The following is a 24314-nucleotide window of genomic DNA, read 5'->3' as shown; positions in this document are numbered from 1 at the left end:
TTAGTCACCACCTGAAGGAATGGCTTCTGAACAATCAAATATGTGAACATCATTAACTACACGACACTTCCACCATAGACACTGGCGTTCCTCTGATTTCAATCAAATGTTGTCTGTTGCCAGAGTGTATGATAGTGAGTGATGTCTTTTGTCCTGTCTATAAGGTGTTGTTGTCTCTGGCATTGTTTGTGGGATGATGTATGATGTTGTCTTCTGCTCTGTCCATTTTGTTGTCTACTGTCTTAGTGGCTGTATTTGTTAGACTGATTCAGTTTGTCTGATGTGTAAACACTCTTCTGTTCTGTTACTGTTGTTTGTTTGTTCTGTTTCTGTTATGTTTGTTTATGTCTTTGTTTTTATTGTTTTTAACATCCTGACTTTTACAAAAGTTGGTCACATGGGTTTACAAACATCATGCCGAAGGACTGCAGTTGAAAATTAGCCTGTTGGCTAACACTGGAACATTTACAGTTCTGTTGATTAATGTGCAATGTCCTTTTAAATAAATAAATGAATGAAGGGAAATTAATTACATCTCTGGTCATCCACGGTTTGTTGTTTTGATAACATCGTATTCATTTCTCAACAGTGACATTTTCAATACAAGTATGAATATAAAGCAAAACTGTAGATGTATAGTCCTCTAAATCCTGTTGTACAAATAAGTCCCAATTGGTGCACTCAAGGGCGGCACGGTGGTGTAGTGGTTAGTGTTGTCGCCTCACAGCAAGAAGGTCCGGGTTCGAGCCCTGTGGCCGACGAGGGCCTTTCTGTGCGGGGTTTGCATGTTGTCCGCGTGGGTTTGCTCCGGTTTCCCCCACAGTCCAAAGACATGCAGGTTAGATTAACTGGTGACTCTAAATTGACTGTAGGTGTGAATGTTTGTCTGTGTCTATGTGTCAGCCCTGTGATGACCTGGCGACTTGTCCAGGGTGTACCCTGCCTTTTGCCCGTAGTCAGCTGGGATAGGCTCCAGCTTGCCTGCGACCCTGTAGAACAGGATAAAGCAGCTAGAGATAATGAGATGAGATGAGATGGTGCACTCAAAGCAGTCCTGCAGTTGTGGTATTGCATTCTCAGGCCAAATCCTCGTGTGTCTCACTCTAGGCATAGTTTTCTTCATGAGAGGTCGATATGCTGGGGTGAGAAAGAGGGATAAATGATCAGACTGGCCTAAGTGAGGATGGGCAGAGACTTTATATCCTTCCCTAGTGTCACTGTATACATGGTCCAGTGTGTTTTGACCTCTCGTTGGACATGTAACATGCTGGTAAAATTTAAGGACAGTCCATAGGTTTACATGATTAAAGTCCCCAGCCACAATAAAAATCCCATCGGGATGCAAAGATGAATGGCTGTTAGCAAGATGTTTAATGCTACATTAGCGTTAGCACTGGGTGGTATGTAAACAGCCATGAGAATAACAACATTAAACTCATGCGGCAGATAGAAAGGCCGGAATCTCAGTATAACAAACTCCAGATCAGGCGAGCAGCGTCTCTCAATCACTGAAGCATTTGTACACCACCTGTTGTTTGAGTAGATGCACAACCATTCGCCCAGAGAACAAGAGGGTCGCCTCTATGCGACTGCAAGTTGCGGAGAGGAAAACTGTGACTGTGCTCATGCAGCAAACAGCAGTGCATAGTATTCTGCCTTCTTGGAGTTGCTGGGTGGTGTCCTGGAAGGGGTGCCAATTGGGGACTCCATAGTTCTCCTGGGGGACTTCAATGCTCACATGGGCAATGATGGAGAAACCTGGAGGGGGGTGATTGGGAGGAATGGCCTGGCTGGTCTAAACCCAAGTGGTGTTTTGTTGTTGGATTTCCGTGCTCGTCATGGATTGAGCATAAACACCATGTTCGAGCATAAGGTGATTCATAAGTGTACCTGGTACCAGAACACCTTAGGCCAAAGATTGATGATCAACTTTGTGGTCATATGATCAGATCTGTGGCCATATATCTTGGACACTCAGGTAAAGAGAGGTGCAGAGCTGTCAACTGATCACCACCTGGTGGGGAGTTGGATCAGATGGCGAGGGAGGCTGCCGGACAGACTTGGCAAACCCAAGCGTGTAGTGAGGGTGAACTGGGAATGTCTGGCGGAGTCCTCTGTTCATGAGGTCTTCAATTCCCACCTCCAGAAGAGCTTTCTGTGCATCCCCTGGGGACATGGAATCTGAAGGGACCATGTTCAAAGCCTCCACAGTAGAGACAGCTGGTAGGAGCTGTGGCCAAAAGGTCATCGGTGCCTGTTGTGGCGGTAACCTAAGAACCCGCTGGTGGACACTGGCGGTGAAGGAAGCAGTCAAGCTGAAGAAAGAGGCCTTTCAGGCTTGGTTGGCCCAGAGGTCCCTTGAGACAGTAGGCAGGTACCGGGAGGCCAGAAGGGCTGCAGTTTCGGCAGTTGCTGAAGCAAAAAACTGAGTGTGGGAGGAGTTTGGGGAGGCCGTGGAGAAGGACTTTTGGTTGGCCTCAAGGAAGTTCTGGCAAACCGTTCAGCAACTCAGGAAAGAAAAGCAGGGCTTGCCTCAGGCTGTATGCAGCCAGGAAAGAGAACTGCTGACCCAAACTGGGGATATTGTCAGGCAGTGGAAGGAGCACTTTGAGGAACTCCTGAACCCATCCTACATGTCCTCCATGGAGGAGGTGGATTCTGAGGACTTGGGGGAAGCTTCACCCATATCTCTGACAGAGGTCACTGAGGCAGTCAAGAAGCTCTTCGGTGGCAAGGCACCAGGGGTGGATGAGATTTGCCCCAAGATGCTGAAGGCTCTGGACATTGTTGGGCTGTCTTGGCTGACACGCCTCTTCAATGTCACATGGAGGTCAGGTATAGTGCCTGTGGAGTGGCAGACCAGGGTGGTGGTTCCTCTTTTCAAAAAAGGGGGACCAGAGAGCGTGCTCCAATTATAGGAGTATCACACTGCTCAGCCTCCCTGGGAAAGTTTATTCCAGGGTGCTGGAAAGGAGGCTCTGACCGATTATCGAAGCTCAGATTCAGGAGAAACAATGCGGATTCCATCCTGGCCGTGGAACAGTGGACCAGCTCTTTACCCTGGCAGGGTTGTTGGGGGGGTTCATGGGAGTAGGACCAGCCAGTCTACATGTGTTTTGTAGATTTGGAAAAGGCTTACGACCATGTCCCCCAGGGGCTCTTGTGGGGGGGCACTGCGAGAGTATGGGGTATCAGGGCTGGTGCTATGAGCCATCCAGTCCATGTACAAACAAAGTAACAGCTGTATCCAAATTCTCAGCATAAAGTCAAACACGTTCCCGGTGGGTGTTGGACTTTGCCAAGGCTGCCCCTTGTCACTGATCCTGTTTGTGATATTCATGGATGGGATCTCAAGGTGCAGCTGGGATGAGGAGGGTGTCCAATTTGGGAACCTCAGAATTGCATCTCTGCTCTTTGCAGATGACGTGGTTCTGCTGGCTTCTTCAGAGCGTGACTGTCAGCAAGCAGTGGAACGGTCTGCAGCCAAGAGTGAAGCAGCTGGGATGAGAGTCAGAGGCCATGATTCTCTGCTGGAAAATGGGGGAGTGCTCCCTCCAGGTTGAGAGTGAGTTGCTGCCCCAAGTGAAGGAGTTCAAGTATCTTGGGGTCTTGTTCACAAGTGATGGCAAAATGGAGCATGAGCTCGACAGACAGATAGGGGCGGCGTCAGCAGTAATGTGGGTGTTGTACCGGTTCATCATGGTGAAAAGGGAGCGGAGCTGGAAGGCAAAAGCTTTCGATTTACTAGTCAATCTACGTTCCAACCTATGGTCATGAGCTTTGGGCCGTGACCAAAAGGATTGCAGATACAGGCGGCTGAAATGAGCTTTCTCCGGAGGGTGGCTGGGCTCACCCAGAGGGATCTCGGAGTCAAGCCACTGCTCCTTCATGTCAAAAGGAGTCAGCTGAGGTGGTTCAGGCATCTGACTAGGATGCCTCCTGGGCGCCTTCCTTTGGAGGTTCTCCAGACACATCCAACTTCGGGGTAGACCCAGAACACACTGGAGAGATTATATATCTCATCTGGCCTGGGAGTGCCTTAGGATCCCCCAGGAGGAACTGGAAAGCATTGCTGGGGAGATGGACACCTGGAATACCCTGCTTAGCCTGATGCCACCGCGACCCAACTTCAGATAAGCAGAAGAAAATGGATGGATGGATGGATGGATGGATGGATGGATGGAAGGCATTTCACTATATCAGAAAAAGTTTCAGTATATCAGGAACACATTTCAGTATATCCGGAAGACACTTTAATTCAAATTCAGGTACTTGTATGCTTTTCATGTCAAATCCTCCATGATGTGATCTGGAATCATGTGATGTATTTGGCCATATAAATGATTTAATACAAAAGGATTTAATGTGAATTTACTTTACAGTAGTGCTGTAAAATCCCTCTGAAATGGCACTGGTGATTATTAGGTAGATTTTTTTTTCCACATACCAGAGAATTATGCGTATTTTTATTATTTATTTTTTTAAATACACGTTTAATCTAATAGAACAAATCACAATTTATTAACAGTAAGCTGTTAAAATGTATCAAAACCTTTTGTTTGTTTCTGAGGGCTGCACAATCCTTTACTGTAAGTTCTGAAATGCCTTCCAGTTCTGAAATACTGAAATGCCTTCCAGATATACTGCAATACCTTCAAGATATAATTAAATGTTTTCACTCATCCTAAAATAATTCCTCACACAGTCTTAACGTGAATTTAATGTCCTTAAACCACACTTTTTTCCTTGTCCAAAGCAACAATCATTATGCTGATTTACTATGTGTTTTTGAACCATAGCTGATCCAAAAGGCCATAAATTAATGGAAAATCAAATCAATAAAATCAGCCGATTTTCACAGAATCTGACGAGACTGAACAGGAAGATCCCAAAGGAGTGAGTGACATCACACGTATAACAATCCAGGTCTCAATTTTATTCATGTGCACAGCAGTGGTTAGACCAGTCTCGATATGGAATCATGTTTTGGAGAGAATTCTGATAGTGATTGGAATTCTTATATGTCGGATGAAGGGGCAAATGATTATCAAGGATATTTCGGAGTAAATGGTTATCTTTTTGAGCCCCCAAGACAGGAAACTGCCAGTTCACGACAGTCCCACCCACTGCCGATAGCGCACCACCAGCCAGAGAGAATTGGAGAAACAGATTAGTTTGTAGTTTTTTATTCTAAGCTGGCCACTGCAAAATACAGGGAAAATATTTACACCGTACCTCAATAAATGCAGAAATATAATTTTTTAAATGTACACTTATTCAGTGTAATTAATGAAAGACAATATGAAGTGGGCGATAATAGAGGAATTGATGAACTGTCCAAATGTCAGATCAAATATCATTTGTTAAATAAATTTGTTTCTTTTTTTGTTCCAATAATTCCCATGTAGTCATTCTGGTGGTGATCAACACTTGATGAATCAGATTTATTATTAGTAGGCGACACGAAATCTGCCCACTTCATTTGCGTAAACCTCACCCACTTTCGCTTTAGTGTAATTTCCTGGAAATTTGTGAACTGAATGTTCTGTTGTATATGGATTTGAACAGCCAAACATGACACAGAACTTTCCCATCATTATTTTTGTAAGATTCCAACAACAATATCCAATGTCAGCAAGTAAACAAGCATGGAGCCAAATGAACCGAAATGACCCAGATAACCAGGGTTCCACACGTGATGTCATGCAAAATTAACCCTGCGGCAAGGCTGCCTTCTTCCGGGATCTGGACGCCACGATTTATCGATAGTTTTGTGCTTGATATGAAAATAACAAATAATTAATATTTTCCCCCTGCTTTATTAATTCTTTTTGGCCGTTACTAATGATATTCATTTTAGAGCATTACAATAAGGCATTACATACACTTTAAAATTTAATACTGACGCATGCATGCGAGTGTTCACTGTTACACAAGAGTCTGTTTCACATGCTTCTGTATGAGCATATGTATGTGTGAGCCTGTTTAACCTGTATCTGAATGAGAGTTTTGGTGTGTGAATGTATTTCAGATGCAACTACATGAGCATTCCATATGTATGTGAGCATTCCAACCTGTATCTGTATGAGCGTTTCATATGTACAGTGGTGCTTGTGAGTTTGTGAACCCTTTAGAATTTTCTATATTTCTGCATAAATATGACCTAAAACATCTTCAGATTTTCACACAAGTCCTAAAAGTAGATAAAGAGGACCCAGTTAAACAAATGAGACAAAAATATGATACTTGGTCATTTATTTATTGAGGAAAATTATTCAATATTACATATGTGTGAGTGGCAAAAATATGTGAACCTTTGCTTTCAGTATCTGGTGTGACCCTGTTGTGCAGCAATAACTGCAACTGAACGTTTCCGGTAACCGTTGATCAATCCTGCACACCAGCTTGGAGGAATTTTAGCCCATTCCTCTGTACAGAACAGCTTCAACTCTGGGATGTTGGTGGGTTTCCTCACATGAACTGCTCGCTTCAGGTCCTTCCACAATATTTCGATTGGATTAAGGTCAGGACTTTGACTTGGCCATTCCAGAACATTAACTTTATTCTTCTTTAACCATTCTTTGGTAGAACAACTTGTGTGCTTAGGGTCGTTGTCTTGCTGCATGACCCACCTTCTCTTGAGATTCAGTTCATGGACAGATGTCCTGACATTTTACTTTAGAATTCGCTGGTATAATTCAGAATTCATTGTTCCATTATTGATGGCAAACCTTCCTGGCCCAGATGCAGCAAAACAGGCCCAAACCATGATACTACCACCACCATGTTTCACAGATGGGATAAGGTTCTTATGCTGGAATGCAGTGTTTTCCTTTCTCCAAACATAACGCTTCTCATTCAAACCAAAAAGTTCTATTTTTGTCTCACCCATCCACAAAACATTTTTCCAGTAGCCTTCTGGCTTGTCCACGTGATCTTTAGCAAACTGCAGATGACCAGCAATGTTCTTTTTGGAGAGCAGTGGCTTTCTCCTTGCAACCCTGCCATGCACACCATTGTTGTTCTGTGTTCTCCTGATGGTGGACTCATGAACATTAACCAATGTGAGAGAGACCTTCAGTTGCTTAGAAGTTACCCTGGGGTCCTTTGTGACCTCGCCAACTATTACACGCCTTGCTCTTGGAGTGATCTTTGTTGGTTGACCACTCCTGGGGAGGGTAACAATGGTCTTGAATTTCCTCCATTTGCACACAATCTGTCTGACTGTGGATTGGTGGAGTTCAAACTCTTTAGAGATGGTTTTGTAACCTTTTCCAACCTGATGAGCATCAACAACACGTTTTCTGAGGTCCTCAGAAATCTCCTTTGTTCGTGCCATGATACACTTCCACAAACGTGTTGTGAAGATCAGACTTTGATAGATCCCTGTTCTTTAAATAAAACAGGGTGCCCACTCACATCTGATTGTCATCCCATTGATTGAAAACACCTGACTCTAAGGGCCCGTCCACACGAGTACACCTCACCCAATACACTGTCGTTTTGAAAAAAATCTCCGTAAACACAGCGTTGTTTCCAGAAATATCTGTGTCCACAAGGATGCACTGGAAATGACCCAAAATGCTGTAGTACATATGCCAGGCCTGCATGTGGCGGTGTGACGCTGCCCCACCAATACACTAAAACCAGAAGAGAAGCCATGGAGCATGCGTATAAAGGTCACGCGCTGTTTACAAACAAGCTCATAACACGAGAAGAGGACGATCATGGCCAGCGCAACTCTGAGAGTTGTTTCTGCAGTACAAGCACAAGCCTGTAGTCCGCCATTATTGTTATGACGCGTCTAGCAGCAGTGGCTGAGGTTAAAGGTTTGAGAGGCGGGGCTTATACGTCATCGTTTCTGAAAAAATCCGCATTCATCGTCCAGACGACTCCAGGCTATCCGGCGTTTTAGGATTTTCCCACTCTGGGACCCGTTTTCAAAAAATACTGGTTTCACACCTCGAAAAAGCCAGATCCGTCTGGATGCGAGGCCAAAACGATAAAGTATTTATGCGAATTCAACAAAAATGTACTCGTGTGGACGGGCCCTCATTTCACCTTCAAACTAACTGCTAATCCTAGAGGTTCACATACTTTTGCCACTCACAGATATGTAATATTGGATATTTTTCCTCAATAAATAAATGACCAAGTATAATATTTTTGTCTCATTTGTTTAACTGGGTTCTCTTTATCTACTTTTAGGACTTGTGTGAAAATCTGATGATGTTTTAGGTCATATTTATGCAGAAATATAGAAAATTCTAAAAGGTTCACAAACTTTCAAGCACCACTGTACGTGTGTGAGAATACAAGTCTATATATGTGTTTCATATGTTTGAATGTTTCATGTGCATCTGTATGAATATAAGATGTGTGTGAGAATGTGTTTTTCTTGTGTCTATATGAGCGTTTCACGTGTGTGTGTGAGTTTTCAGGATGCGTGTGTGAAAGTTTTACATGTGAACATGTATCATGTGTGTTTTTGTAAAGTAAAAAAAAAAAAAAGTCTGAAATATTTCTTAAATGGCCACCTGAATGTCACCTATTTGTCACCTAAATGCTGATGTTAGAAAAGTGGCACTGTTGCAATGTGTATTACATTAACCCCTTGGCTGCCACCCATAATTAATTGTAATGTAGGACAAAAATAGGTCAGAATTGGGATATTTTTATGATCTTTTTCTAACTTGTTGAGAACTTTATATTTTTTAATATTTGTATAGAAAAATCACAAAAAAACAGTTGTAGAGTAAAAATAACTTTAGTAATCAAAAACAACTTCAAAAACATCAAAAAAAAAAACAACAAACCCAAAAACCAAGACAACGGGTCTTGTCAGTGAGAACCTGTCCATAAAAATGAATTACTAGTTTTTTAAAACACAATGTACACCAAGTAACTGGGTACCATTTTTATGATGGTCTTTGGGATGACCTGACCGTGAATAGAACTCTCAATCTCCCAGTTGAGAGGCAGACATGCTAACCACTAGGCTAACTCACAATAATATGCCACTCTGAAGTAAAAGTAATGTGCCATGTAAGGTACATAAATGGAGGTGTTTATGATGAGTAGCGTACGTCATAAGGCACAGTGGTAAAAGATTTCATGACGTACGTGACTCGTCCAAGGGCATTGAAGGGGTCAATGACTGAAATCCACATTCAATAATACATTTAATACACGTAGAATTGGCCTCCTGAAATTTTGGGGTATCTGAGAGCACTGTTTCCTATGAGTACTTTTTAAAAATTCACACACACACACTTATGTTTTTACTGTTAATTAGCTTTTACTCCCTTCTTTGTCTGGTAAAGTGCTTTAAGTAACATGAGTTCAAACAAAGATTTACAGTGAAGTCTAAAAGTCCAAAACCACATTGAAAATCTGCCACCCCCCATTAAAATCCAAATAAACAAAGTTTTAGAACAAGCAGAACTAGACACTAACAGCATTGGTAGGGATTCCTCCACCACCACCAAGTCTAGTCCGTCTTGTTTTTTTGATATGCCTAAAATTTGCATGGACACATGGTCTAACAACCTGAAATCATAAGGCCTCCAGAAGTTAAACAAGTTCTTTAAAACAAAGGTTAAAAATAATTCAATAAACATTTCAAGATTCTGCACATTTTGTAGATCCAAATTTAAGCAAAAGTTGAAACAGACTATATTAATTCGTTTGTACAAAAAGACAGATTTCCTAGAGTCTTCATTCTTCCATTGATGTGTTCAGACAACACTCAGATATACAACCTTAAATCAGAAAAAGTTGAGACGGTCTGCTAAAATTGAAATTAAAACTGAAAACAATGATTTGTAAATAATCTTTTACCTGTATTGCACTCAAAAGAATATAACAGCACATTGATGCTTTACCTCATAAATTTTGTTTTTTCAAAAATACAGTAATTTCAATTTTGATTTTTGCAGCACATTTTTTAAAACGTTGGGATGATAAAGCATTTACCACTTTGTAATGCTGCCATTCCATCTCAACACTTAAAAGATGGTTACGGACTGAAGACACCAAGTGATGAAGTGTTTCAGGTGTTATTTTGTCCGATTCTTCCTGCAAACAGGTGTGCAACAGTACGGGGTCATCGCTGTTATGTTTTTCATTTCAAAAGTCGTCACACATTCTCTACTGGGAACAACTCAGGACTGCAAGCAAGCCAGTCCAGGACATGCACGTATGGTTTTGTAATGTCTGCAGAATGTGGTTTTGCATCATCTTGTTGAAATATACCTGGAAAAGATGTCCTCTTGAAGGCAGGATATGCTGCTCCAAAATCTCAATGTACTTTTCTGTACTATTGCTGGCATCACAGAAGTGTAAGTTACCTTTGCCACTGGCACTGACACAATCCCATACCATGACAGACCCTGGCTTTTGAACTTGCTGATAACACAGTCTGGATGGTCCTTTTTATCTTTGGTCTGAAGCATACGGTGTCCATTTCTTCCAAAAAAGTCTTGGAATACTGATTTGTCTGACATGCTTCCACTGTGTGATGGTCCATCCCAGATGCCCAGAGAAGTCAATGGCACTTCTGGACACAAGTAGCATAAGGTCTCCTTTTTGCACAGTAAAAGTTTTAAATGGCATTTGTGGATGGAACTTTGTATTGTAGTGCTTGACCAAGGTTTGTCAAAGTAATACTGAGCACATGCGTTATATCAGGTATAGATTAATGACTGTCACGAAAACCAGGCACAAAATGAGAGGATGAAAGTGCAGTTTGATAGCTTTCAATAAAAGTTCAAAGTTGCAGACAATTGCAAAACTCTTATGGGTGGTGGTGGTGTGGTGAGAAGGATCCAAAAAGCAGAACATAGACAGTAATCCAATAAATAAGGTGATTTAATCCAGGGAAAAAAGGGCATGGCAAAAAGGTAAACAAACAGGAAAAAAATGGCAAAAATAGTCCGGGTAAAAAGGGACAAAAAAAACTGACAAAAACACGAGACAGGCAAAGACAAAAACGCTTGTGCAAAAAACCATGAACAAGAAAAAACGCTTAGTGCAAAAAAAACCCCCCAAAAACATGAACCAGAAAAATAGCGAGAACAAAAAACCATGAGACGCCAAAGAGGCACAGAAATGGCTAGAGTAGCAAACGAGATGTTCTGGCAAAGTCAGAGTCTGAGAATGGCCTTTAAATATGCGGTGGTGAAAACCAGGAAGTGAGGTCAGGTGAGCGCTCGCTGAACGGGGAAGCAGGCAGGATGGAATTCCCGTCCCGGATTGGCGCTGACGTGGGAGAACCGTAATCTCCGGAGTGGATATCCGGGGCGGAGCATGACAAAAACAGCAGGCAGAAACAGTCAATAAGCAGGCATGGGTCAAGTGATTTGCAAACAGGTATAAACAGGATAATCCAACACTCAGTCAGTAAACAGGAATAGGTCAAACACAGAAAGCGTAGCCATAAACAAATGGCTTGGTAATGAGCAGTGAAAACAAGAATAATACTTCACAGCAAGCTAGAGTGAACAGAGTCATTAAATACTGTGGAGTAATGAGGCTGCAATGATGAACAGGAGTGCCTTGTCAGTACTCAGGTGACGGAGAGCAGTGAGGAGCATGATCAGAATTGTAGTGCAGGTTGTGTTGTGCAGTGACTGAAAGTGCAGGGGATGGAGAACAGGCAGTGGATGTGACAGACCCCTCTTTGTGACGGGCACCAGGTTGGTTGGGATGTGTGGCATGAAACTCCACTGAGCATGGGGTTGAGGATGTTCTTGGCTGAAACCCAACTTTGCTCCTTGGGGCTGTACCCCTCGCAATCTATGAGATACTTGAGGCCCCCATTCTTCTTGCACAAGTCTAAGGAGGGCACAGACAATGTAAACAGGCTGACTTTAAATTTTGAGAGGCTCTGTGGGAGAGTTGGCTGAAGTATGGGATGCAAGTGGTCCAGGTGTGTCAGGCTTGAGCTGAGAAACATGACAGGATGGTCAAACACAGCTGTGACTTCATTAATTCTTTTGAGAACTTTATAGAGTCCAGTGTAGCAGGGGTTCAGCTTATGGCATCTGGCCAAATTCTGTAGGTCCTTAATAGCCAGCCAGACTCTGTCTCCGGGCTGGTTCATGGGGGTTTCTCCCCGATTATTGTCAGTGTTTCTTTTGTGTTTTTGCATGGCCTGGTTGATATGTTGGTGGGTAGCTTCCCACACTTGCTCACTCTTTTTGAACCAGTTGTCAACTACTGGCAAGTCTGTGGGGCTGTCATTCCAGGGGAACAAGGTGGGCTGGAAGCTTAGAATGGTGTGAAATGGAATGGTATGAAATGGGTAGCAGAGTGTAGCAAGTAGTTTTGTGTATATTCAGCCCATGGGAGGAAACATGATCAGTCTTAGTTGTCAGCACAGAATGACCAAAGGAATGTGCCCACTTCCTGATTTGCCTGCTTAATTAGGCCATTGGCTTGGATGTAGTACCCTGATATGAGACTCACAATGCCAAGTTTATCAATGAAGGCTTTTCAAACTTGAGATGAACCGGACACTCAATAATTTCCAATATTTTCTGGGATACCAAAGTTTCTGAACACATGGTTAAATATTTTTGCTGTTTCAAAGGCTGTGGGCAGACTGGGTAGAGGTACCAGGCATAAGAAGTGAGGAAAGCAGTCACAGATGATCAAAATGGTGTTTTGCCCTTGAGATACTGGGAGGTCTGTCAAGAGGTCCACTCCAATGTGGGTCCAGGGATGCTGAGGAATACTCAAGGTCATAAGCTTGTCTGCTGGCAGTGACCTGGGGACTTTGGCTCTGGCATAATCGGAACAAGATGAAACAAATTTATTTATATATCAGAGTTCACGTGAGGCCAACAATATTTGACCTTTAGGAGTTGGTAGTGTGCAGACTAATTCACAGTCGAACTCCCAGGCTATGGCATTTACGAAAAGGGCGGGGGGGGGGGGGGGGGGCAGAACAGGTTCAGGCATAGGTTCAGGTTCATGGGTACCATGTTGACGAGAGACAGTCAGCTTCAGCATTGCAGGAGTCGGGATGGTAGGACAGAATGAAGTTAAATCAAGTAAAGAAGAGGGCCCACCGGGCCTGTCTCGGATTCAGTCTCTTGGCAGTATGAAAGCACTAAATTTTTATGGTCCATCAAAACTTTGAAAGGATGCTTGGTGCCCTCCAGTGCCTACACTCTTCAAGAGCCAGCTTGACAGTGAAAAGTTCTCTATTGCCAACATCATAGTTTTGTTTGGCTGAAGACAGTTTCTAAGAAAAAGGCCACCGAGTACAATTTTGGTTCATTACCAAAACGTTAAGACAATACAATACTGACTCCTCCTGTGTCGGAGACATCCACCTCCACTGTGAATGTTTTTTTTTTTCTGGGATCGGGGTGCTTGAGAATGGGAGCTCATGTGAATGCACTCTTGAGAGCTTTGAATGCAGCTTCAGCCATGGGGTTCCAGGCCAGTTTCTTGGCCCCCTTCTTGAGGAGAGATGTCAGGGTGTAGCAATGCCACTGAAACCCCATATGCAGTGTCAGTAAAAGTTGGTGAACCCCAGGAAACGTTACAGATATTTGACAGTCTTTGGAGTGGACCAGGACATGACAGCTGATATCTTGGAGGGGTCCATGGTGACCCCCTTGGGACTAATAATGTACCCCAGGAAAGAAATGGTAGAGATATGGAATATTTTTCTCCTCTGACATACAGCTGTTTCACAACTGGACATAAGAGGACTTGTTTAACGTGCGAGATGTGACTTTCAGGTGAAGGGGTCATCAATGCAGGTGATACTGAATTTCTCCAACACATTTCTGAGCACATAATTTAAACACTGGAAGACAGAGGGGGCACCAGAGAGCAAATATGGCATGACTGTATACTCAATGTCCACTGGTGGTGCTAAAGGCAGTTTTCCATTTGTCCCTTGAACAGATCTACACTAGTGTGTAGGTGTTCCTGAGATCCAGCTTAGTGAAACAATTTGCTGAGTGTAACTGCTCTACAGCTCAAGAGGCAGAGGATAAGGGTATTTCACTGAGACTTGGTTAAATTCCTGAGAATCAATGCGCAGACGTAGACCCCCACCTTTCTATTCTACTAAGAAGCAGCCCATGGAGGTGGGCAAGGTGGAGGATTGAATGTATCCACGGGCGATTGCTTCCTATATGTACTCCTCCATAGCCTGTTGCTCAGAGACAGAGGGTAAATGCGACTGCGAGGCGGAATAGTACCAGATCGATGGCACAGTCATATGATTGGTGTGGAGGAAGACCACTGGCTTTCCTTTTGCTGAAAACATCTATAAGTGTATGGTACTCCTTGGGAATTTGCAGTTCTGTAGTTTCTGGGATATCTGCTGTGGTTGAAGCGAGGCTGAGGTGCAGGCATAGAAGGCAGGGTTCTAGGCAGTGTGGTGACCATTGCAGGATTTCCTGCCTGGCCCAAGAGATGACTGGTTCGTGCAGCTCCATCCATGGCATGCCCAGTACAATGGGGTGAGCAGGTGTGGACGTAAGATAAGATAAGAAGACTTTTATTATCCCACATTGGGGAAATTTCCTGTTTGCAGCAGAACAGTGGATAGCAGCAGAAGAGGACATGTCAAGCCACACAAGTAAAAAAATATATATTAAAAAAGTAATAATAAATGGGGCGGCACGGTGGTGTTGTGGTTAGCGCTGTAGCCTTCTTGCTGTAGCAAGAAGGTCCAGGTTCGAGCCCCGTAGCCGACGAGGGCTTTTCTGTGCGGAGTTTGCATGTTCTCCCCGTGTGCACGTGGGCTTCCTCTGGGTGCTCCGGTTTCCCCCACAGTCCAAAGACATGCAGGTTAGGTTAACTGGTGACTCTAAATTGACTGTAGGTGTGAATGTGAGTGTGAATGGTTGTCTATGTGCCAGCCCTGTGATGACCTGGCAACTTGTCCAGGGTGTACCCGCCTTTTGCCTGTAGTCAGCTGGGATAGGCTCCAGCTTGCCTGCGACCCTGTAGAACAGGATAAAGCGGCTAGAGATAATGAGATGAGACGTGTGTGTGGTAGACATTATACACACACACACATACATACACACACATATATACATATGCCTTTTGGCATTGTGGGCAGTCAGATATGAGGTGCTCTGTATTGCCACAGTAGAAGCATAGACCCTCTTGTCATTTTTCCCTCTTGGCAACGCTTAGCCGGGTGCGACCAATCTGCATGGGCTCTGGGTTGGCAGGTGGAGCTGTCAAACATGCAAGACCTGACACCTTGGACCGGCATTGAATGAGTTGGATCCAGATGTATGGAGAGGGAGTTTAGGGTGGCCTGGTTGTAATGGCAAGCGAACTCTGTGAGAATGTCTGTATTCAGTCCGTGGTGGAAGATGGCCATTTGTTCAGGCTTGTTCCATCCACTTCCTGCAGATAATGTCCAGAACCCGAGTGCATACTCGGCAGCATGTCATGATCCTTGCTGAATGGCCAGCAAACTTTCGCCAATCTCTTTGCCTTCAGGTGCATGACTAAACACACCCTGAAACATCAAAAACTGTTCATAGGGGAGTGTGGGTCCGTGGTTCTGCTCCCAGACAGCGGTAGCCCATGGTACTGGTTTATTTGCCTGTTAACAAGTTTATGAACTGAGCCACCTTGTCCTGATCCACCTTGTCCTTGTCTTCTTTAGCAGCAAAATACATGGAACATTGCAACAGGAAGCCCTGACAGCGAGTGCCTTTGCCAATGAACTTATCTGTTCGTACAATCAGACAGCTGGTGGAGATTGAACAGGTCAGCATGAAGCAAGGCATAGAGAGTTGTGACAGCATGTCGGCCAGCTGCATGAGCGTCTCCTCAGTGGCGTGCAGATGATGATGTTTGTCCATAAGCTGGCCCTGGTTGATGAGCGTGCTGCGCAAGCTCTCCCATTCTGCTGCATCCATATTGCGGCAAAGTATTCAATCACAAAAACCAGGGCACAGAACGAGAGGATACAAGTGCAGTTTGACAGGTTTTAATAAAAGTTCAAAATTGCAGACAATTCCAAATGGCAAATGGTAGACAGAAAAGTAGTCAATAAACATACATGGGTCGAGTGATTTGCAAAGAGGTATAAACATGATAATCTAATATTCAATATCAGTAAACAAGAACAGGTCAAACACAGAAAGAGCAAGTATAAACAAACAGCTCAGTAATGAGCAGTGAAAACCAGAACAATACTTTGCAGTAAGCTAGAGTGAACAGAGTCTACTGTGGAGTAATTAGGCTGTACTGTAATGATAAACAGGTGTGCCTTGTCAGTACTCAGGTGATGGAGAGTGATAAAGAACATGATGGGAATTGTAGTGCAGGGTGTGTTGTGCAGTGAATGAAAGTGCAGGGGACAGAAAACAGACCGTGGGTGTGACAGACAGATCTTGATGCAGTGCCATCTGAGGGATTGGAGATCACAAATGTTCAGCTAAGCTTGTGCCCTTGACGCACCAAAATTCCTTCAGATTCTTTAAATCATTGAATGATATTATGCACCCTAGAGGGTGAAATTTCCAAATCCCTTCGTATCTTTCTTTGAGGAAAATTGTTTTTAAACATGTCAATCATTTTCTCAAGCACCCGTTGACAAACTGGATATCCTCTGCCCATCTTTGCTCCTCAGAGACTTTGCCTTTCAGGGACACTGCTTTTGTATCAAATCATGATTACAATCACCTATTGATATCACCCATTTCAAATCACATCATTATTTAATTATTTCACCTCATTACTAGCCCTAAATTGCCCCAGTCCCAACTTTTTTCAGAATGTGTTGCAGGCCTGAAATGCAGGAATGGAATGCATATTAACACATGAAGTTGACCAGAAAAAACTTGAACTAGAAAAGCACTCGGAGAGCGCAGACCTCCGCCAAGAATCCTTTTAAAAAAATCCGGGATCCAGAAGGTGATCCGGATCACTGCCAAAATTTAATGGATTGTTACTTGTGCCCAGTCACACCTCTGGAAAAAATTTCAGAGCAATCTGTTCATAACTTTTTCCGTAACGTTGCTAACAGACAAACCAACAAACCAACAAACACACACTACCAAAAACATAACCTCCTTGGCGGAGGTAAATATCTTGGGTTCATACTGTCTGCCATGACATACAAGTCAAAGTAAATTTAGAAATCACTGCTTTCTTTTTTTACTTGCATTTCCCAAAGCATCCCAACTTTTTCTGATTTGGGGTTGTATTTAATCCAGCATCGACAAACTTTTTGGACAAACTTCATGTAATCTTGAGTGCATGCTGTCATTTAAACCAAAGGGGGACACACCAAATACTAACAAATTGTAAAAATCATGTAAAGATTCTAGTTTTACTCAAATTGTGATGCTGATAATATAATTTGTCATAGAAAATGTTGTACATTAGAAAATGATGCAAAATAGAAGCATTTTCACGAGTGATCCCACTGTGTACTGGCCATTTCATCAACTAAACCTACATATAGGGGCTCTTTGTAGGCATACACGTACTGACTGTAGCCCATTTGGTGTTCGTCAGCACCATTCTTATCTGTCCATCAATAGAAAGAGACATCCATATAGTATTTGAATGGCAGAATATTTTCAGGACATGAATGACATTAACTTGCTAGTGGCATGGTAGTTTGTATGGTACTGGTTTATTATTGGTACAGCAGTGATGCCAGGGTTTAAAAACAAAACAAACAAACAAACAAAAAAAAACAGTGCCTAATGATGCAGGATGCAAGAAAAAAAAAAAGACTCCAAAGGCTCTAACTGTACACCTACACAGTGAGCCAAAATACATGTTTAAAATAATGAAGTCAGTAAGTTCACTGTGTTTTTAAAACCCCCAAACCATGCTGTTAGTATAACTGAAATTGTACATAAAAACAGGGAATAACAAACTTTGCCTAACAACTGCATGACCGAGTTAAGGGCTACAATTATTGCAAATCTAAAAAGTGCACCTATATGGTGATAGGTAAGTGTCAAGATCTTCAAAATAAGGCTGGGTCAAAATTTTGGATGAGTAATACTGTAAAATTTTGCATATGGCTTCAGGGTGTTTCAAAGTCCTTATGTTGTCATCAGTCAACGTCAACTGTCGTCATACAATTTTGCTCATTCTCTTGGATACCAATAATGCTGATATTAACGATATACAGATTAGAACTGTTCAGGGATTGTTTACCAAGTTGGAGTGCTCCCTTTATCTGGTCCAGTCCTGATTTCCTCTCAGCTTCATTCCTGAAGCGACGGCGTATAGTAGGGAACACTTTAGTCTCCCATGCTTTAACGAGCAAGGCATAGTGATCCTCCTGGAAAAAGAGAGGTGGAGGTAAGGACAGGATTGTAGAAATTCTAATAAAAGTGAGTGACTATGTGACAAACTCTCTCACTCTCGGCACATCATCATCCTCCTCATCATCACTCTCATCATCAGCAATGGGCAGAGGGTGGGGATCAGGGCCTGAGGTCACGAGATTCTCATAGCTCAGCTCAAGTTTATAGGAGCAGGAAGCATCACTGTTATATTCTAAGAATCAAAAAGAAAAAAGATTAAAAAAATTAAATTGAAACACATTTTTTGCTTATGTGGTTATAACCACATAAGCAAACAATAAATGAGTGTTTGTATTTATTTTTATTTTTTTACTGCACAAAAATGAAACAAACAAAATTATTCAATAGATTAGCTAGTTAGGTGCATTCTGGGATAGCAGAGTAGCTCATGATGACCATTAGCCTGAGCAGTGCCATTGTTACAGTCTTAACTGTGAGAGATGGACCTTACGTGACTGAGTGGTAGACACTGCAGCGATGCGACAAGGAGGTCCATGTGAGCCAGAGTCGGATGCAACACTGGCACCAGCATCGTTGTCACTGTCTGAAGCCATGGCAAAAGGAAGGGCCTCAAAGTTGGCACTTATCTCCTCTGAGAGGTCCATGCAGAGGTCAGCTGCATTTCTGTGGGTCTGCCCCTCCGCATATGCAAATGACTGGCACCCAAAGTTAGCACGAACCTTTGTGTTCTAGAAATGGCCAGACATGCAAACAGTGTTTAGGTGATTCGTGCAGTCAAAAAGCACCACCCAATATACTTCTTTGTTGCTTCAGTAACTTAAATAATCATTAAACTTTTAAAAACAGATTAAAACCTGACAGTGACCAATGTAATATGAGATCTCGAAATCGCAAACTCACAGTACCCATCCATATACAACCCTGATTCCAAAAAAGTTGGGACAAAGTACAAATTGTAAATAAAAACGGAATGCAATGATGTGGAAGTTTCAAAATTCCATATTTTATTCAGAATAGAACATAGATGACATATCAAATGTTTAAACTGAGAAAATGTATCATTTAAAGAGAAAAATTAGGTGATTTTAAATTTCATGACAACACATCTCAAAAAAGTTGGGACAAGGCCATGTTTACCACTGTGAGACAGCCCCTTTTCTCTTTACAACAGTCTGTAAATGTCTGGGGACTGAGGAGACAAGTTGCCCAAGTTTAGGGATAGGAATGTTAACCCATTCTTGTCTAATGTAGAATTCTAGTTGCTCAACTATCTTAGATCTTTTTTGTCGTATCTTCCGTTTTATGATGCGCCAAATGTTTTCTATGGGCAAAAGATCTGGACTGCAGGCTGGCCAGTTCAGTACCCGGACCCTTCTACGCAGCCATGATGCTGTAATTGATGCAGTATGTGGTTTGGCATTGTCATGTTGGAAAATGCAAGGTCTTCCCTGAAAGAGACGTCGTCTGGATGGGAGCATATGTTGCTCTCGAACCTGGATATACCTTTCAGCATCGATGGTGTCTTTCCAGATGTGTAAGCTGCCCATGCCACATGCACTAATGTAACCCCATACCATCAGAGATGCAGGCTTCTGAACTGAGCACTGATAACTTGGGTCGTCCTTCTCCTCTTTAGTCCGAATGACACGGCGTACCTGATTTCCATAAAGAACTTCAAATTTTGATTTGTCTGACTACAGAACAGTTTTCCATTTTGCCACAGTCCATTTTAAATGAGCCTTGGCCCAGAGAAGACGTCTGCGCTTCTGGATCATGTTTAGATACGGCTTCTTCTTTGAACTATAGAGTTTCAGCTGGCAACGGCGGATGGCACGGTGAATTGTGTTCACAGATGATGTTCTCTAGAAATATTCCTGAGCCCATTTTGTGATTTCCAATACAGAAGCATGCCTGTATGTGATGCAGTACCATCTAAGGGCCCAAAGATCACGGGCACCCAGTATGGTTTTCTGGCCTTGACCCTTACGCACAGAGATTCTTCCAGATTCTCTGAATCTTTTGATGATATTATGCACTGTAGATGATATTTTCAAACTCTTGGCAATTTTACACTGACGAACTCCTTTCTGATATTGCTCCACTATTTGTCGGCGCAGAATTAGGGGGATTGGTGATCCTCTTCCCATCTTCACTTCTGAGAGCCGCTGCCACTCCAAGATGCTCTTTTTATACCCAGTCATGTTAATGACCTATTGCCAATTGACCTAATGAGTTGCAATTTGGTCCTCCAGCTGTTCCTTTTTTGTACCTTTAACTTTTCCAGCCTCTTATTGCCCCTGTCCCAACTTTTTTGAGATGTAATGAAATTTCAAATGAGCCAATATTTGCCATGAAATTTCAAAATGTCTCATTTTCGACATTTGATATGTTGTCCATGTTCTATTGTGAATACAATATCAGTTTTTGAGATTTATAAATTACTGCATTCCATTTTTATTTACAATTTGTACTTTGTCCCAACTTTTTTGGAATCGGGGTTGTATATATATATATAAAATACTTACTTCCAAAAACGTTGGGATGCTGTGTAAACTATAAATAAAAACAGAATGTGATAATTTGCAAATCATGGAAGCCCTATATTTCATTGAAAATTGTCACACTCCGGGGCTCACCTAACACTCAGGACTCCACTTCCCACAATCCCCCTCACACACCCGTCACTACCACGTGCACTCCATCAGTCAACCCAGAGCCACTTCCTAGGAGTGGCTCCCCCGAGTTCTAATTATCATCACCTGTACCTCTTTGTTTATATCTGTATTTATGCCCCACTGTTTGTTTTACTCTTTGCATAGTATTGCCTCCACAGTTTCATGAGCCTACTGAGTGGTTCTACTTCTGATTGCGTTCTTGTGTATAACCCTTTTTGCCTTCCGGTTTCTTCCTGTTTCGTCTAGGCTTTGTGTTTGTTTGCTCGTCTCTCTCCCTTCCCGATTTCTCGATCCCCACCTGTTTTTCAACTCTGATTTGCCTAGCTCTTGTGTTTATCTTGCCTGTACTTTTCTGATTCCTGAACTATTGCCCGTTTCCCGACCACGATTTGTCTAGCCCTCGTTACTGTGTTAGATTTCTCGGTAATGATCTGGCCTGGCTTTTGTACATTGTGTTCATCAAAGCATTGAGTTTATTTTTAATCCACGAGCGTCTGGTTTGTCACAGCCGCGTTCCAAAATAGTACAAAGCAGAGGTGGACAAAGTACCCAAGTTCATTACTTAAAGGTCATAGGCAACGGTCGGAGGTGAAACATTGAATATCAACTTTACTGTCTAGAAGAACAACCCAAAAAGCAAATTCAATCTTCCTAGTGTCTAATTTACACCCTAAAACTGAATAAAACGGTAAAAATATACTGTTTTACCCAATTTCTGAAGGTTTGTTTCCATCTCACTTATGCGCACTTTCACCGCCAGGGGACAGTCGTAGTGACGTCATTTAAGGCAAACAGACTGGGAGCAGTTTTGTTTACTTTAGTTGCGAAAGTTGAAGGCCTCTCCAGACTTATATGCATCTATGGCTCTTGATGTATCTAAAAACTTATGTACAAAAATAGACAATCATCTTTGATTTTATATGGAAAAAGAATGCTATAATAAACAAACTGCAGTCAGGTGGTCTTAACGCTGTAGACTTCACATCTTTGAATTACTCTTTTAAAATTAAATGGATTAAACTTTTCTTGAAAAACCCCAATTCAATCTGGAATTGCATTGCTACCCAAATATTCAATTCTCTTGGAGCGCTGAATTTTTTTTTGCTGAGATGTAATTATATTATCTCTAAGTTACCTGTAAAGCTGTCCAATTTTCACAAGCAACTTTTACTTTCCTGGTCAATGATGTACTCTCACAATTTCTCTCCCCACAAATGTTTCATTTGGAATAATCAATATATTATATTTAAAAATAAGTCATTCTTTAAAAGATGGATTGATTAATATTGTACTTGTTAGTCAACTATTGAATGAAAATGGTCAACTGTTCACTTATGAAGAATTTCTTTCAGTCTATGGTTTCCCTGTTACCCCTAGGGAATTTTCAGTTGTTTTTGATGCAATACCAGAAGGTGCTAGAAGATTGTTGATGTCTGCCCCTAAAGGTAAAAATTGCACAATACCTAACTTGAATCTTAATTATTATATATATATATATATATATATATATATATATATATATATATATATATATATATATATCGGTAATGTCTGCACTCTGAGTGTCAAAGCTACTAATCAATGTGTTAGGAATATCATCCATCGAGATATTGTGTCCAAACCAGCAGCCATGGACTATTGGAATAACTTGTACAATGACATAGACTGGAAAAGTACTTGGGTCTTATCAAGGAAATGTATTCTCACGAACAAAGTACGAGAGGTTACATTTAAATTGCTTCACAGATGTTATCCTGTCAAGTCTAATCTAATAAAATATAAGAAAGATATTGACACACAATGCTCTTTCTGTGGTAATGCTGAAGAAACAATATCCCACTTATTTTGGGATTGTACATAAGTAATTTTCTGGGTTAATTTAAATAACTTCATAAATACTAAAATTGACCACTCTTTCAAAATTAAAATTCAATATGTTTTATTTGGTCTTATGAAATCTGAGAAAATAACCATTGACAAAATGTATGTTATCAACCTTCTTTTAATGTTAGCCAAGTTTCATCTTCATTGTACAAAATTTCTAAATCAAAGACCAAATGTTATTGTTTTCAAGGCTGTATGTTCATCACATTTGGAAAGCCTAAAACACTCCACTAACCCCAAAGGTATTAAAACCAGAAAATGTTGTGAACGTTTTGATATCATGAAATCTCGAGCTCCTCTTTTTTTTTTCTTCTTCTTCTTTTTCCTTATTTTTCTATTCTTGGAATGTAAAAGTTATGTAAGGTAACTCTTTTTGTCCTGATATTTTGTAATATATGTCTGTATATAGTGATATATACTGTTTCTCAATTAAAAAAAGCAAAGACCTGAAAAAAAAAAGTTCTGTGTTTACTTGCGAACCGAGCACGTGTGCGGACTTTGGTCGTGAGAGGTTGTGTAAAATGTCTGAAAGCGATAGCGATTTTGAAGTAGGAACTCTCCAAATTGAATATCAAGAGGTGAAACCATATATGTATGAATCTATGGCCGTTGCAAAGCAATCGGTGAATGTGGCTCACTGGTTTGACCGTGCAACCTCAGAATCAGACAGCGACTTGGCCGACTCTAATCGCAGTGACCCCAGACATCAACAAGACTCGTGCCCAAACGATTTATCCTGGTAGTTATGATAAATTCTTACTTTCATCGTAATACTAAATAAGAGCCCTTTTGAAGAATAATTAAACCGCCCACCCTAGTGGATATAGGTAACGATTACTTGACAGTGCGACAGTAGGCCACATTAGCCTGCCATCTGTGGCATTATACTTTTTATAGCCTACTCTAAGCAAGGAAATATCCCTTTGTCTCATTTCCACAATGATTGTACAGGATTCCTCAGGATTCTTGACTTGTCAATTGCAAGCAAAAGTAAAAATGTTTACCTCCAATCTTCTCCTTTTTGCTTGAGCGTTACTGGTCTGTTTCTTCTTTGACTGCTTGATTTTGTTTCACACGCACGATCCACTCTCTCCACCTCTTCTCTTCCGGAAAAAAAAAAAAAAACCTCTGGCTTCATGCGCACAATCCACTCACTCTGCCTCGTCTCTTCTTTCGAAAAAAGCCAACCCTCTTGCTCCACCTCTTTTCCTTTTTCGGAAAAAGCCAATCCACTCTCTCTGCCTCTTCTCCTCTTTCGGAAAAAGGTAAAAACTTCTTCCTGAACCGGTCCCGTTGTTACAGTTCACTGCACAACAATAAGCACGGCTCGAAATTCGCGGTGGTCCGGTCTCCCGAGGCGACTTAATTTGTCATTTGGAGGGTAATTCCTGTCACTAGCCAGCCCGGCTGGCTAGTTGAAAATAAAAAATAAATATGAAGCGAAGATTCAGACACACAGTCAACTAAA

General features: G+C 41.9%; 1 protein-coding gene across 11 annotated transcripts in view; it reads right to left on the bottom strand.

Moving 5' to 3' along the window:
• The window catches only part of LOC132872214 (probable E3 ubiquitin-protein ligase HECTD4), an 868395-nt gene that overhangs the window by 189875 nt on the left and 654206 nt on the right, over positions 1-24314 (bottom strand). For all 11 annotated transcript variants that reach the window (XR_009651396.1, XR_009651397.1, XM_060906858.1 and 8 more), the window contains exons 50-52: positions 18778-19015; positions 18383-18519; positions 18175-18301 (exon numbers count right to left, since the gene is read on the bottom strand). Coding sequence is in view for 9 of the 11 variants with exons in the window: in XM_060906858.1 (XP_060762841.1) it covers positions 18175-18301; positions 18383-18519; positions 18778-19015 (502 nt within the window). In the remaining 2 variants the exon portion in view is untranslated. The remainder of the gene's footprint in view (positions 1-18174; positions 18302-18382; positions 18520-18777; positions 19016-24314) is intronic.

Source organism: Neoarius graeffei, chromosome 24 (assembly GCF_027579695.1).
Source record: "Neoarius graeffei isolate fNeoGra1 chromosome 24, fNeoGra1.pri, whole genome shotgun sequence".
In the NCBI taxonomy this organism is placed as follows: domain Eukaryota; kingdom Metazoa; phylum Chordata; class Actinopteri; order Siluriformes; family Ariidae; genus Neoarius; species Neoarius graeffei.
This window is presented reverse-complemented; position numbering and strand designations above follow the sequence as displayed.